Source organism: Salvia splendens, chromosome 14 (assembly GCF_004379255.2).
Source record: "Salvia splendens isolate huo1 chromosome 14, SspV2, whole genome shotgun sequence".
Classification (NCBI taxonomy): domain Eukaryota; kingdom Viridiplantae; phylum Streptophyta; class Magnoliopsida; order Lamiales; family Lamiaceae; genus Salvia; species Salvia splendens.
In genome coordinates, this window is record NC_056045.1 from 6,578,145 (window position 1) to 6,593,839 (window position 15,695).

Consider the following 15,695-nt stretch of genomic DNA (forward strand, 5'->3'; position numbering starts at 1 on the left):
CATGCCTTGAAAAACGCGCCCGAACCGGCGGTTCGGCCGGTTAACCGCCGGTTCCGAACCGTCCGGAACCGCCGGTTCGGTGACGGTTCCGGATCGAAATATCTTGAACCGGAACCGGACCGCGACCTGAATTCCGACGGTTCCGGTTCGGGAAAAAGGGCACGGTTCCGGTTCGGCGGTTAACCGCCGGAACCGGAACCGGTGGGCATGTCTGGCGGCACGTGTGCGTCTGCTGGCACGGACGTGCTCGGTACATCGAGCAGCGCCGTGCCAGCGGCTCGAGCGCAGCGGCGGCGGATGGCGTCCGTGCCAGCGGCTGCGCATGCTCTACTGATGGATTTGATAGATTACCGACGACCGGCTGTGGCCAATACCTCCGTAATTATTAAGGGAAAATAGTGTTAGTGACGGATTTGATAGATTACCTACGGAATTTTCATAGTCCAATTTCCATCAGTAAATTTGTTGTGCTTGATAGTGGAATTTAGTACTCATTCTCAAACAATATTATGGAGTACAAGATTCCCCATTCTCAGACCTCAGTAGCAAATGCCTATATTCCCTAGTCTGAACGCAAAATCACACACTTACACAGTTTCACTGCGACAATTGTCGCCTTATACGTTCTCAAACATTGATTGGAATTTCAGCAACACACATCTTGCTTGTTAGCTGCACTAATCTCTTCGTTTCCTCATTCATTTCTACACCGTCCTTCTTCATCCTTTCTGCTACAATAAGCGGCATCTTACCCGCATTTGCATAGGTTCGCAGAAGAGAGTTGTAGATCTCCGTATTCACATAACCAACGCGACCAAGTGCTGAAAGCAACTTCTCTGCAACGTCAACATCACCAGTCTCTTCCACGAGTGCAAGGACTTGTTGCACTAGCTTCTCATCCGGATCCCATTGTCTCACACTGCGAATGGCTCTCTTGAAGCAATCAACAGCTTCTTCAACCTGCCTTTGTTTCAAGTAGCCCCAAGTGAGAAGCTCCCAAGTGGTGTAGCCCGGCACTATCTTGCTGTCCACCATACGACTGTAAAAGGTTTTGGCCTTGTCCATTTGTTCGTTGTTGATGTAGGCTGCAAGCAGCAAATTTGGGACCCTCGAATCCTTGGTTGGAGAAACGGACTCCCATTCATCGTACAGCTTCTCAGCCTCTTGGAATTGTTTAAGCTTCAGTAAGGAAGTGATCATGCAAGTGTACTCCACATCATTCAGCTTGCGGAAAGTCGACTGCATCTTTTTCCATATTCCACGAACATCATTCTTGTTTTCCAGAGCTGTATGTAAACTGATTAGTGACGCATACGCCACTCTAACTTTTCGGGAGACCTTATTCTCCATATCCTTGAGGGCAGACACTGCTTCTTCCCGGAATGAGTTCTTGATGTACATGCTCGCCATTGTGCTGTGCGTCACCCAGTCTGGTTCAATTTTGGCCTCACTTAGCTCACGGAATACCTTTCTGGCCGTTTCAACAGCATCCTGAGAGGCGCATGCAGCCAGCCAAAGGTTATATGTGACTATATCTGGAGATGTAACCTTCTTCACCTCTTTAATAAGTTTTGGAATCTTCTCCAGTTGTCCTGTGGAAACGTATAGAGATAGCATATGGTTATAGGGAACCGGAGATTTCAAGTAATCGTTTTCTGTCATCTTTTTCATCAGTGCCTCAGCCTTTTCCGATTCCTTGCAATGGACATAGGTGTGGAGAAGGGCACTACACGTTATAGGATCAATCATGTTTTCAGGGAGGTCTACGAAAAACTTCTCTGCACTGTTTAAACCCCGAACTTTTGCAACTAAATCCAAGTGAATTGCAAAATCCCCAGACATCAGCTTCATATCTTCTTGTGTTCTCATCCATTCACAAACCTACAAACAAGACCAAATACCACTGTAAATTTTAGATCATAAATTCAGACCAACGGTTAACTGACTATTGTTTCTAATACGTTGTTAAACCCACCTAAACTAGTCAATCAAGAAACTCATGATAAGAACATAATTAATTAGCCTGTAATCCACTTTTATCACTCATAGAGTTAAGAATTTTCGAATAAACAAACAACATGAAAATAAAATGACAACATGTAGCAAACTAGCAAAGGACACAATGTCTTCGCAGAATCAAGGATTAAGACAATCCTATAAAAGAAAGCATTTTACTGAATGTTGAACATTAAATATCCTCTGATGACTAAAACATGAGTTGAGACTTGAGAAATGTTAAAAGCTTCTTAATGGCAGGCTCTAATAAAACACTGGTCCCAAATTTGAATTGTTCAACACTTCGATGCGATAGGTAACCATCAACAAAGATATAATTCCATTTGCTTCACTGCTAAATTCCACAATTACTTTGAGGTTTGACACATTTTCTGAATTAAAATTAGGGGGGAAAAATGCAAATACAGCCATCTTAACTTGGACATTTTGCTCGCACTAAAACTTCTGCTCAATTGAGAATTTGAGATAAACAGAGACAAACGTGACAGAGCAAATCAAACACTCTACTATAAATTAACTAAGCAGCAACAAAGAATTACTACTAATTAGGAAAATATGCAGATTGAGAACCTCGAGGGCATGTTTATAACGCTTAAGGCTTCGGAGCTCGCGAACAATCCGATTGAGCTCGTATTTTTGCACCAGGTGCCCCTCTTCCTTCCACTTTCTTATCGCCGCGACGGCGCTCCGCTTCGAATACACCAGAGCAAACATCCGTCGCCCAAGCGTGTCCCTGCCGCCGCCTTTCACTCTATTCGAGGCGCCATCTATACGCTCTGTCGATTGAGTCTCCTGCGCCGGCGCCGACAAGACGGCGGCCTTCGTCGAGAAGCGCTGCGCGGGGGCGACGGACGTTCGGACGATACGGCGCAACATTTTTAGAAATACAGGAAATCAGTGTGCAGACTGCAGAGACTAACTACTCTTTTCATTTTCATGGGTCGGCCCAGTATCATAATGGGCTGAACTAAATTTTCTTTTTTCTTTTCACAATGGGCTTAAGCACCCCTCACGATTTCTCTATCTTCCCGCGACATTATTGGTTTTCTGTAGATGTTTTGGAGAGTGGCTGATGCAAATTTATTGGAAATTGGTTGGTGCTGGTCTTTTGGGGAAAATAATTTTTTTACTTTGGAAACGGCATTTTATAATTTATACTTCCGCCGTTCTTAAGTAGTGGATATATTGGGTTAAGTAAGTTAAGTAAATGAAAATAAAGTATAAATGGAAAAGGTAGAGACAATAAAAGTAAGAGAGAGTAAGTGAGAAAAAAAATGTTACTAACTTATACTCCATCCGTCCCTTAAAAATATGCACTCTTTCCTTTTTAGTCCGTCTCACAATAATGTGCACTTTCTAATTTTGGAAAGTATTTTCTCTTTAATGAGGTGAGACTCGTTCTCCACTACCAATACTTTATTTACTTTTTCTCTCTACCTATCTCCTACTTCACCAATTTTACATTAAAACTCATGTCAACCCCAAAGTGGATATTCTTTGGGGACGGATGGAGTACTAAAATTTGAAATGACTCTACCGCTATGAAATGTACAGAAATGGCAAAATGACTCTCCTACGGCTCTACTATGCAAAGGAGGAAATGTTAAATAAAAAGGTAATAAAGTAGGAGAGAGGAAAAAGTAGAAATATATTTATAAAGTAAAAGATATGTAAAAGTAAGAGTAAAAGTGGAAAAATATGTTACTTTTCATAAAACGAAAATAACTGTACTACTATAGAACGCCCAAAATAAAAAAAAATGATTCAACAACTATGAAACAGAGGAGTAGTAGTTAAGTTGTAGAGTAGTTATGCGATATTTGGTTGCCAGGATTTTGTCTGGGAAAGTAATTTGATTCTTTAAATTTTAAATTCCTGTGTTTGTTTCGATTTTTAATCAAACTGGGAAAGTAATCAGAATTCTGAGAACAAGGAAAGTTAGTACAATTTTCTAGAATTCTGAATCCCAACTTTTCTTAGGTATTCTTTTTCCCAATTTTAGGATTCTTACATATTTAATGCAATATATTATTATTATTATTATTAATTACAATATTTTAAAAATAATTTAAAATTATAAATCATACTTAATTTCCATATAATAAATAACTATAATTAAAACTATCATAATTATAACCATGTTATTATAATATTTATATATAATTGTTATTATCATAATAATAATTAATAATTTATTAAATAATTAAAATATAATTATATAATATAAAATACTATATAATAGTAATAAATACTAATTACTATTTTACAAATTAATAATTAATTAATAAAATCGTAGTAAAATTTTATATTATAAAATTTATTTAATTATAATATTTGTAAGTATAATAATAATAATAATAACAACAATAACAATAATAATAATAATAATATAATATTTATTATTATAATACTCCGTGTAACTATAATTATAATTGTATTATTATATATTGTGATGGATGATCCATATTTAAATTATACATCGTAATAATAAATATAATAATATAATAACTATTATTATTTGTAATTAATAGTTTATTAAAATTTTATTATTATTGTTCTTTGTAAATAAAATATAATAAGTATATTTTCAGTTTGATGTTTCAATCAAATATAAAATTTAAAATCTTGATATTTTCCAACACAGGAAAATAAAGTTATTGGGAATCATATTCTCGGGATTCATTTTCTCAGGAATCATTTTCCCTGCCAACTTTACATTCCCGCCAACCAAACATGGCCTTAGGGTTTTGTTTGACCATCTTGGGTTGTCCCCCATTCATATACTATTTTCCCTTTCTTTCCTAAAAATAAAGTTTTGGATACGAATGTGTTATAATGTAAAATTGATAAAGTAAAAGAATTGAAGAGAAAAAAATGGATAAAGTAAGAGAGAAGTAGAAAAAGTTAAAAATTTTAGTGACAAACATAAAAAAGCAAAGAATCTACTATATTTTTTAGAAAACTAAATCATAAATATTTTCCCATTTTATTATAAATAGACCATTTTTGGGTTGTTCCCTGAAATAAGATCAAGCCTACATATAGAAAGTTTTCAATAAATGATAATCCCATACATCATTTATAATATAAATCTTATAATCTATTAACACCTATTCCATAAATTTTTTTCTATTTTTTACTCCATTTGTTCGCGGTCAGAAGTATCATTGACTTTTCTGTGTAATTAATATGTTTGTCTTTTTTTAAGGCAGGAGAGTTTAATAACAACAAGAGTTCTACTTGTGAAGTCGACCGGTTTGCATTTACATGGTTTACACTGTCACAATTTATTAGTCTATTAATATCGAAAATATTAGCTAAAATGCAATGATTCTTGACAATTGACCCTTAATTTTGGCTCAGCCACTTAAACCAACTATTCCGTTATCGGGATTGGACCACCAGTTTTACCAATTTTAGCTAATAGCATATGATTCCATCAGACTTTTATTTAATTACTGAATTACTTAATATAAAATGTTTGTAAAAAATTAGAGAATATCATGCATGATTGTATTATTCTTAGCATATCATACGGGTGTCCATATAAGCCGGACACTTCCAATAGCTCTGCCACTTTTTTTTTTCCACATCCCCAGTTTATTTGTCCGCGCTAAAAAAAAGTGTCCGCAGCTATAAGCCGGACACTTCTAATAGGCCCGCCATTTTTTAGTCACTTTTCATTTTATTTCATTTTTCGTTTATTTTAAATCAATTGTAATTAAAATTATCGGAATGTAAATAATTAGAAACCGAGGTAATACTAAAATGTAAAAAAAAGTATTGGGACCAAATATTCGTTGTATTATGGAACCGGGAAAATTATACAACGAACATTTAAAAAAAATACAAATAAAAACACCGCCACCGTCTACTCGGTGGCGGAATCGGATTCCCCCTCCTCTTCTCCGCTGCCGCTCGCTGCCCCCTGCCGCATCCTCAGACAACCCCAGTTGATTCTGGATCCGACACATGAGCTTGTAATCATATCCCGATTCGTCAATGTTGGGTGATTCGTCGTCTCCACTGTGCATTTTTAGAGAGTGAATTAATGGAGAGAGTTTGAAATGGGTGGTGGAGGAGTGATATTTATAATACAATTTTCGAAAAAAAAATTCCGGTGGGGGGGGGGCGCCTATAGGCGCGGCGAGGTGTGCCCGGCGCGTCCTGCACTATAGGCCGGCGGGCGCGATAGTGGATGCCCTAAGAGCATTAGCAATGGCGCCTGTCCCGGGGGAATTCCGACCGGGGTGCCGGAATTCCGCGGCGGACGTCCGCCATTGTGCATGGTATGCACAGATACGGAATTCCGCCGAGGACACCGCAGTTCCGCGGCGTTACACGGAATTCCGTCGCGACGGGCGTGCAAAAGTCCGCCATTGCGTTGACTCGAACGGACGTCCGCGCGGAATTCCTGTTTATTGCATTAAATTTTTTTAATTGTGGGAAGTCCTTGGGGATATCTGCCACTGTACAGTGAGAAGTCATTATGACGTGGCAGTGCAGTGAGAAGTCCGTATGACGTTGCAGGAGGAGTTTTTTAAATTTCGTCGGGAATTCCGCGCCAGTGTTGATACTCTAAATCAATAATTTTCACCTTTCGGCTATGCATTAATATAATACTACTTCCGTAAATGAAATTATTTGGTGAAAAATGAAGCGCACAAATCTAACCTAATCAGCAAAATCAACCCATAAACAACTGCCAAATCGATGCCAGGTGGCGGTGTAACCTCCGGCAACCGGACGAGCGTCCGAATCGCCGTCATCGGCGACCGCGGCACCGGCAAATCCAGCCTCATCGCCGCCTCCGCCGCCGAGTCCTTTCGCCCTGAAGTTCCTCCTGTCCTCCCTCCCACTCGCCTACCGTCCGATTATTATCCCGATAACGTCCCCATCGTCATTATCGACACCTCCAGCAGGTACGCACATGTTTTCGTCTCGTTTTCTCGTAGTTGATTGATTGATTCGGTCATCTATGGATGCAGTTTGGAGTATAGAGGGAAGCTTGCTGAGGAATTGAAGCGCGCCGATGCTGTAGTCTTGACCTATGCATGCGATCAGCCTCTCACGCTCAATCGCCTCAGTACATTCTGGCTCCACGAGCTTCGAAGATTAGAGGTTCGATTTGTTTGGATGTTTTTCTTCTGGTGATACTACGATGATACTGTGCTGTTATTGGATGTAGTCGTTGGTTTAGACTTTTTGTAATGGGAAGTCTGTTATGAGCTCTTTTTTCATTTTTCCTTTTCCACCACAATTAATTAAACTAGAAGGTGAAGAAAATATGCTCTTTTGTATGAGCTAGTCAATTGATTGAACAGCTGATCTCTGCATATATAACTGGGAAATGAGTGAGCTCGATCATCCTGCTGATTTTCCTTAGCAGCACATTCTTTTAAAATTAGCTGATAAGAGAATTTGTTCGAGTTTGGTTTCAAAAATCAAGAGTTTGAGCTGAACAAATATTATAGAAACTGCCTATTTTCTTAGTTAAGTTGTCCAGCGTCCACTCCCTTAAAAGCTTAATTGGCATGGTAGTTGAGATGCACATGCAGCTGACAGATGTTTATTTTGCATTTGCAACTGATATTTTCTGATGAAATTGATCTGTTTTGTGTTGTATTGGTGTCTGCCATTGTTTTTACGTGAACTCAAATATGGCTTGTCAATTGGGAATGTTTAGATCAGAGCACCGGTAATTGTGGCTGGTTGCAAGCTCGATAGGCGAGATGAAGAGTACAATTTGAGTGTTGAAATGATGCCGCTTATGCAGCAGTTTCGGGAGATTGAGACTTGCATAGAATGTTCGGCAGCTAATATGCTCCAGGTTTGAGATAATGTTCGACCTGTTTTATGACTTTCATTTTAACTTCTAATAAGAATTTAGAATTTTCTTCCGATAACTGAAGTCTCTATGAATCGTTTTAGATCCAAGAAGTTTTTTACTTTGCTCAAAAGGCTGTCCTACACCCAACAGCTCCTCTGTTTGATCAAGAAACCCAAGCTTTAAGACCACGATGCATGAGAGCGTTGAAAAGGATATTTATTCTTTGTGACCTTGATATGGATGGTGCTCTCAATGATGACGAGCTAAATGAATTTCAGGTACTTTTAATTTTCTTCTTATCGATATATTGATGATAACTTTTCTCATGCCCTCTACAGTTCTTTTAACTTTGTCTAATTGCTTATACTTAGGTGAAATGCTTCAATTCTCCTTTGCAACCTGCTGAAGTAGTGGGTGTTAAGAGTGTTGTTCGGGAAAAGTTGCCTGAAGGGGTGAATGAACTTGGTCTTACCTTGACAGGATTTCTTTTTCTTCATGCTCTTTTTATTGAGAAAGGGCGAATTGAAACCACATGGACTGTGCTGAGAAAGTTTGGGTATAATGATGAGCTAAAACTTGGTGATGATTATTTATCCTTTTCCAAAAAAAGGGCTCCAGATCAGGTGATTGCCAGCTATGTTTCTATTCACTGAACAATGACTGATAATATTTCTTCAAATCACCAAAAAATGGTGAAAGATCATCAAAGCTTAGTTTTAATTTTTTAAAATGATTTTTGGATTGAAGATATGGATAATTGTTTAAATTGTTCGGTGGGGTATCACAATTTATTAGGGGAAGTAATATGTGTTGTATAGGTATAGAAGTTATGTATGAACACTGACACTCACATTTACTCCTATTTGATTTTTCCAAACAGTCATGGAAAAGGAATAATTTTTCTCATTGTTAGCAAAATGAGAACCACCATAGAAAATGATTTGGTTTTCCATATTTGTAACACATTTCATGATTTTGGATATGATATTTGCTTTTATAACAAAGTTTAAGATGTCATGTATGGATATGAAATTGTGTAATTAACTAGTTACTGATTCTCCATTCCTGGCTTAAAGAGGCGTTTGTGAGGCGCACCTAGAAATTGCATCTGAGGCGGCAATAGCCTCATGTTTAGGGTTGAAGTTTCTACTTTTCCAGTTTTTTCTGGCTTCTTGAGGCGTGAAAGTGAATTGGCGTTAATGTTTAAGCCCCAATTTGAAGTGGGTCGTGTAAAAACAATCCTAATTAGGATGATTAAAGATGAAAAGTGGAAAAAGTGAAACCCAAAGAAACCCTATGTTCTGATTCTTTTCAAGAGTTCCACTCCTCTCAACTTCGCTGTCACTCTCCTCTCACATGTACTTTAATATGGGATTTTAAAGAGTTATGATTAGTTAATGAACTTATGATTTTGTTTGTTTTCATATATTTGCTATGGTTACGTGTTCAGTCTATTAGTCATGAATTTATGATTTTCATGCGTTTTTATGATTTGTGCCTCAGCGCTTACGGCTCGACCGCTTCCAGGCTTGAGTCTGGTGAGGCCATTGGAAAACGCCTTGAGGCTTATAACACACTGTAAAAACATTTCTGATTCTTCAACTGGATCCTACGATAGTCGCTTCTAATGATTTCTAGTAAAGTCTCCTTTGCCACAAAGAGAATTGTTATCCTTATGTGGATGATATATGTTCCGTTATATTGAGCCTTCTATCATTGAAGTCTGTATACAGTCATGACTAGTTATTAGTTAAAATTATTTGACATGGTATTTGTTTTGAGTTGATGTACTGGTATATTATTCCATTATCTTTCTAATACTTTTCTCTGAAAGCATTTACCTTGTTCTTCTTTTATGCTTGTGTCCTTGCAGAGTGTTGAATTAACTAGTGAAGCAGTGGAGTTTTTAAAGGGAATCTTCAGCACATTTGATGATGATAAAGTATGTCATTGTCGTTACTGTCTTACTAGTTCTTTTAGAACGGGGCAGATTTACTGCATTGACCAATTTGTCTCTCTGTATACTATAACTTATTATGTGATTGTTTGGCTTGTTTTGATGTTTGAGTCCTATATACACCATTTCTTTGAGATTCATTACATTTAAACTTAGCTGTATGAACTTATTTTGACTATGTTTTCGATCGGCCATTAATCAAACTAAGTTACCCATCTACTGAAAGAGGAAAAAAGAATCACAAAAGGACAAGTTGAACAGCATATTTCGTGAAGATAATTTTGCTTACGGCACATCGATGCCTGTATAGTTTGAAACTCAAGTTCTTTCTATCCACTAGCAAAACTAGTTATAAGGCTTACAAGCACAGACATCATGGTGGAACACATTGTATATGTTATCCTGTTAATTAAAATTTTGTAAAACCAATTTATTTCAGTTTATTTATGAAATAAGTAGCAGAAAAGTACTTCTGCAATGGTGATGCCTCTTTAGTAGTACCTTTTTTCAGATGCATCAGTGACCAATTAGTTGCTAATTTACAATAACTATACTGTAGTAAGTTCTCATATTCATTCCTCAAATCCTTTAGTCCTGAATGCTATTGGTTATAAATTCTTAGGCTAAATTAATTGGCTAAATATCATCTTTTGAGTGCATGAACCAAAAATTGATCTATGGAATTATATTATGGAGGTTTATGCATTGCTTTTGGAGTTGGACCTTTTGCATTCATAAGAGCTGTCAACTGCATATAAGACTGCATTCAGTAACACATAATTTGAAATATGTATAAGTGAGAAAGCAATTGATGATTTCTGAATAACTTGACTCATTAGATTTCTTATCTATAATCATGAGGTCAAAATAGCAAGCTACACACGTGAAATTGGTTTTGTTTCAAATTTTTGGTGATGTTTGATTGTTTGTACATGGATATGAATTATACTGACGTCAAAGCATTGGTAAGACGCTTCCCCTCTTACCAATAGGCTGGGCGTTCGAGTTTGTAACTAAAAAAAAAGAACTAAATGCTCTCCAGAGTTCCAGGTTTTGCATAGCCAAACTCGTTTACATTCATTGGTTGATTAGGTTGATATTCTTTAAGCCTCTTACCTCATAGGCAATGCTCAGTAGTTGGCTCCTTCCTAAGATAATCGTACTTGCGGTATTGCTATCTTTATGCCTATTGCTTATATTGTCTGTGCTATTGATGTTTTGATGGAGTATTATTTGCCTATGCTTATTGCGTCTACTGCCTTTGTGCTTTTATAGGATGGAGTTCTTCGGGAAAATGAGCTTGAAGATCTATTTTCAACTGCACCAGAAAGGTAAACATAATCTAAATTTTTTTTTGGTTGTTATTTTTCTCCCTCCTTCTCTTCAGACATCAATTATATTTTAAGGGCATCATAAATTTTACTCCCTTTGTTCCATAGTAGTGGAGTCCTTTTGCCATTTTGGTACGTTCCATAGTAGTGGAGTCATTTCCCTTTTTAGTAAAATTCAACACATTTCTTCTCACTTACCTTACTCTCTCTTACTTTATTCTCTCTTCATCTCTCTACCTTTTTCATTTCCTACTTTATTCTTTCTTTACTTAACTCACTTAACACATTTTTTTTAAATCGCGTGCCGAAAAGAAACGCCCCCACTACTATGGAACGGAGGGAGTAGTAATTTCTTTCCTTTGTCTTTCTGATATTCCTGACATAGTTTTTATTTTTCAAATTCAGTCCTTGGGATGAAGCTCCTTATAAGGATGCAGTTGATAAAACTCCACTGCGGGGGTTGTCTCTTTCTGGATTTCTATCTCAGGTGTGTTTTCCTGAAAGCTATTCTTGAATTTGTTCTTATTCTAACAAATGAATTGGTTGTCCATTATATAAGACCAGAGTTTCTGCAAAATGGTAGAAGATTATTCTCGCATCACCTGAAGTATCCATGTAATTATTAATATTGTTATTTATAAGAACAAATATGTTTGAATGGGGGTTGATCAATATAGTTTTCGTTAAGTTTCAATCTTTCCGAACTTATAAGGCCAAGGTCTTTAAAATTACAATTGAATATGTAATTTCAAAAAAAGTTCTAATTTTAGCAACAGATATATTGACACACCAGCATTTAGGCACTAAGAAAACAGATTGTGATTGCACTTACAAGTATAAATAAATTAATTAAGGTGAAGTATTTAATGCCACAAGTGAAAATTTGTGTTATAATTGCAGAATCATTTATTTAAATTCACAGGCGTTGATGATATTAAGTATTAATCCAATTAGAAATGTACAGTTATATGATTAACTTAAAAATGTGGACTTTAATGTCACTTTCATGGTACAATCTTATGTTGAGCTATCGTTAACGTAAATAATTTCCTTCTGCTTTTTTTATAGAGTTAAAGCATAGCTCACACTTTTATTACGGATCTTATTGCTTGTTTGTTCTATATTTTTCCATGAAATCAAGTGGTTAACTCAAAGTGTATTTGTTTCCCTTACTTCATGAAATTATGTTTTTGTTCTTTTACTTTCATGTCTAATTTTTGGTGCAGTGGGCTCTTATGACATTGCTGGATCCTGCTCAAACTATAGCCAACTTGATATATGTTGGCCTCAACTGTGATGCAGCATCAGGCCTACACATCACTAGGAGTAGATTACTAGATAAGAAGAAACAACAAACAGAGCGAAATGTCTTCCAGTGCTTTGTTTTTGGACCTAAAAAAGCTGGAAAATCTGCTTTGCTGACATCATTGCTTGGAAGGTGGCGTCTTAAACTATATTTTATATAGCCATGAATGGTCGTAGTATCTGTATTCATTCTTATTATTAATAAGAATATGCTCTTCCAACTACAGGCCATTTTCTGAAAATTATACTCCGACAACTAGTGAAAGATATGCTGTGAATATTGTTCAGCAACACGCTGTGAGTATTGATTGTAAAGTCAGTTTGCTATAATAACTTATATCATTGAAATATTAAACCAAGTTGTCCAACTCAGTACTTTGCACAAAAGATGGTTGAATGTGGCCTTTGGATGCAGTAAAGTGAGTCTTTGGAGAAAGTATCTAGCTTATTGCGAAGAATAACATGATTTCAGTTGAGGAGATCGAAATTAGGTTGAATAAGAGGCCTCTTTATTTGCATTTATCCGTCTTGCATTCATTGGATTGCTTTAAATCCAGGTTAGCTTAGCTATCTCTAAGGTCAATGACAAAAGTCGTGAAAGAGATGAGGTTCTTCTACAGAGTTAAGATTCTTTGCAACCTTTTCGAACACTCCAGAATCTACCTTCTAGATTTCTCCTATTCCTTGTTCATGTTTTGGGAACCATTGTATTATTGTTAAAACGTTTTAGAAGCTTCTTACATAGTTACGTTATAGAGTCTTGGACTCTCTAGCATCATATGAGTTTCTAGTTTCTACCTGTTAGCTTGACCCTAGAGAGGTTTCTAGAGATTCTAAGAACCTCTATAATAGGCTTAGAGAAAATTTGATTGATTATTTCTATTTTGCTTGTTTTAATTGCAGGGTAATAAGAAGACATTGATCCTCCAGGAGATACCAGAAGATGGTGTTAAGAAACTTTTATCTAAAAAAGAATCTTTGGCTGCTTGTGATGTAGCTGTTTTCGTATATGACAGGTTAAGATACTTTGCACACTAGTGCTAGCAATTTACCAGGAATTTTCTCAAGTTGTAAAATCATACCATGATTAATTTATTGTTTGTATTTGTTTTGCTTTTAATGAGGCAATATATTGATTGAATATAGTGGCTCCTCCTGTCATGGTCTCACTGATTTGTTATTATTAAATTTTTTTCTCCTAGCTCAAGCGAATCTTCTCTTAATGGAGCAGTAGAATTGCTATCTTATGTCGCAAGGCAGGGGGAAGAGAGTGGTTTTGGGATGCCTTGTCTCCTGATTGCAGCAAAAAATGATTTAGACACAAGTTCAACGTCAAACAGGGATTCAGCCAAGGTACTTTGATCTCTCTTTGGCGCTATTTCCTCACTTTTGAAACTTGTATTAAGAGAATGACTAACAAACCGATATATTAGTGTGATTCGGGTTCTAACTAGAATTTACCCTCATGGCTTCTTGTTCTAGATTTGTGTGGATATGGGGATCGACGCACCTATTCCTGTAAGTGTGAAAGAAAGAGACATAAATGATGTCTTTTCCAGAATTGTGAATGCAGCTCAGCAGCCCCATCTCAATGTTCCCGAAACTGATCAAGGGCGCAGCCAAAAGCGATACAAGAAGCTTGTTAATAATGCTCTCATGTGTCTTTCAGGTACTCCCTTATATGAGTATGTGCTAATAACATATCATGTTAGTCATAGCCCTTGAAGCTGAACAAGTTAGGTGTGTAATTGCATCGCAGAATAAGGCTTAAAATGTGTTTCTTGCTGTTTGTCTAACATTTTGTTCTGGCTTGACTACGTTAAAATTACAGTTGGAGCTGCAGCTACCTTTGTCGGGTTGGTTGCATACCGGACCTATGCTGCAAGGAAGAACACGTCAAGTTAGATTGGCAATTCTTTGGTAATTTAATTAAATCAGTTAGCTTGTTACATTCTTAAATTTTTTAGATTCTGAACTGAAGAATATTATTCTTGCCTTTAGGAATTTTATCTTCACACTAGGCAGTTCAAATTTATTTTTATGCTTGTGCTGAATCTGCTATTAAATAGGATTCTTGAATTAGTGGGTTGCTTGGGAATAGCTGAAGTTGAGAATTATGTGTTGATGCAGGAGTCTGAATGTAAGGAAGATGAGGGCTTCGAATCGGAAAAAGAGGAAAACTGGAATTGCGTTGGAACGGTAGGCACATCGGCTCGAGCCCAACTTACAGCATGGTCCTTGTTTAGCAGGCTTGTAGTCTCGATCCTAAATATTTTTAATACTCCGATATTTAAGTGTGTTTTCCTAATAATTTTGGTCTCTATTTGGGGCATCACTGATATGTTAATGGTTTTCTACAATGTGCGAATCCTCTAGGATAAGTGTTTATTTTGGGAAAGCACATGCTTTTACATAGCTCTGTCACGTAAGCTTTTGCAATATCAATTATTGTACAAAGATATAAAATTATGTATTTCCTTTCTGTCAAATAAGCTTTTGGTGCTACGTGATGTTTTATACGGAGCAAATTTAAATACAAATACTTTTGCATTTAAATATAAAAGTTGAAGGTAGAACCTAGAGTATTACAACTGAAATCAACAGAGGATATCCTCAATCAATTGTGGACCAAAACATATTACTTTGGGACCAAATGGTAACACACTTAATATAGGACCAAATTTTTTTTAAAGCAAATGTAGAGACTTAATTTGGACTTTAGTCTTTTAATAATTTGTGAAATGTTAAGTTAGATATTAAGCTTATAATTTAGAGAATAATTGTAAATTGAATATAGGGAATCGTGTAAGTTAGAAAAAAATGACATAATAATGTAAGTTTGGTTGTAAGTTTTTGGAGATATTTTAACAACTTGTTAACCAAATACACCCAAACGATATGAGTAATTAGTATACTAAAACAAATTATATGTTGATTTGAGCTAATATGAAAAGAGAGATAAAACAAAAGATTAATATTTATGTAGTAGGGGTACTAAAAGTGACAAAAACTATCTTCTACAATTCTAATACGAAGATTTCGATTAAGAAATGAAAAATTTGTTTAAAACATAGAAGTGTCAATAGGGTCTAAAGCAGCAATCAAATGTTGGACATGAACTAGAAATAGTGATTATAGTTTTTATTGAACAAAAAATGACAAAAATATTGATAAAGTTATTGAATTCGATATAGACCACATATATCCCACCTTCCATCATGAATGAGAAAAAGACCACAAACAAAATAGATTTTTC

At 36.3% G+C, this 15,695-nt stretch overlaps 2 protein-coding genes across 2 annotated transcripts; one reads left to right on the top strand and one right to left on the bottom strand.

Moving 5' to 3' along the window:
- Positions 1–475: 475 nt before the first annotated feature.
- LOC121765756 (pentatricopeptide repeat-containing protein At4g02820, mitochondrial-like) lies at positions 476–2,905 on the bottom strand. Its single transcript, XM_042161971.1, has 2 exons — positions 2,587–2,905; positions 476–1,881 (listed from the first exon to the last, which is right to left on the bottom strand). The coding sequence occupies exons 1-2, from the start codon at positions 2,890–2,892 to the stop codon at positions 628–630; spliced, it is 1,560 nt and encodes a 519-aa protein (XP_042017905.1). The 5' UTR covers positions 2,893–2,905; the 3' UTR covers positions 476–627.
- A 3,735-nt stretch (positions 2,906–6,640) lies between these two features.
- LOC121765442 (mitochondrial Rho GTPase 1-like) lies at positions 6,641–14,944 on the top strand. The gene is made up of 15 exons (XM_042161609.1): positions 6,641–6,938; positions 7,005–7,137; positions 7,703–7,846; positions 7,948–8,124; positions 8,218–8,469; positions 9,720–9,788; positions 11,079–11,134; positions 11,540–11,621; positions 12,361–12,572; positions 12,667–12,736; positions 13,343–13,455; positions 13,642–13,792; positions 13,922–14,108; positions 14,271–14,359; positions 14,570–14,944. Exons 1-14 carry the CDS (start codon positions 6,730–6,732, stop codon positions 14,342–14,344), a joined length of 1,929 nt encoding a protein of 642 aa, XP_042017543.1. The 5' UTR covers positions 6,641–6,729; the 3' UTR covers positions 14,345–14,359; positions 14,570–14,944.
- The last annotated feature ends 751 nt before the right edge of the window (positions 14,945–15,695 follow it).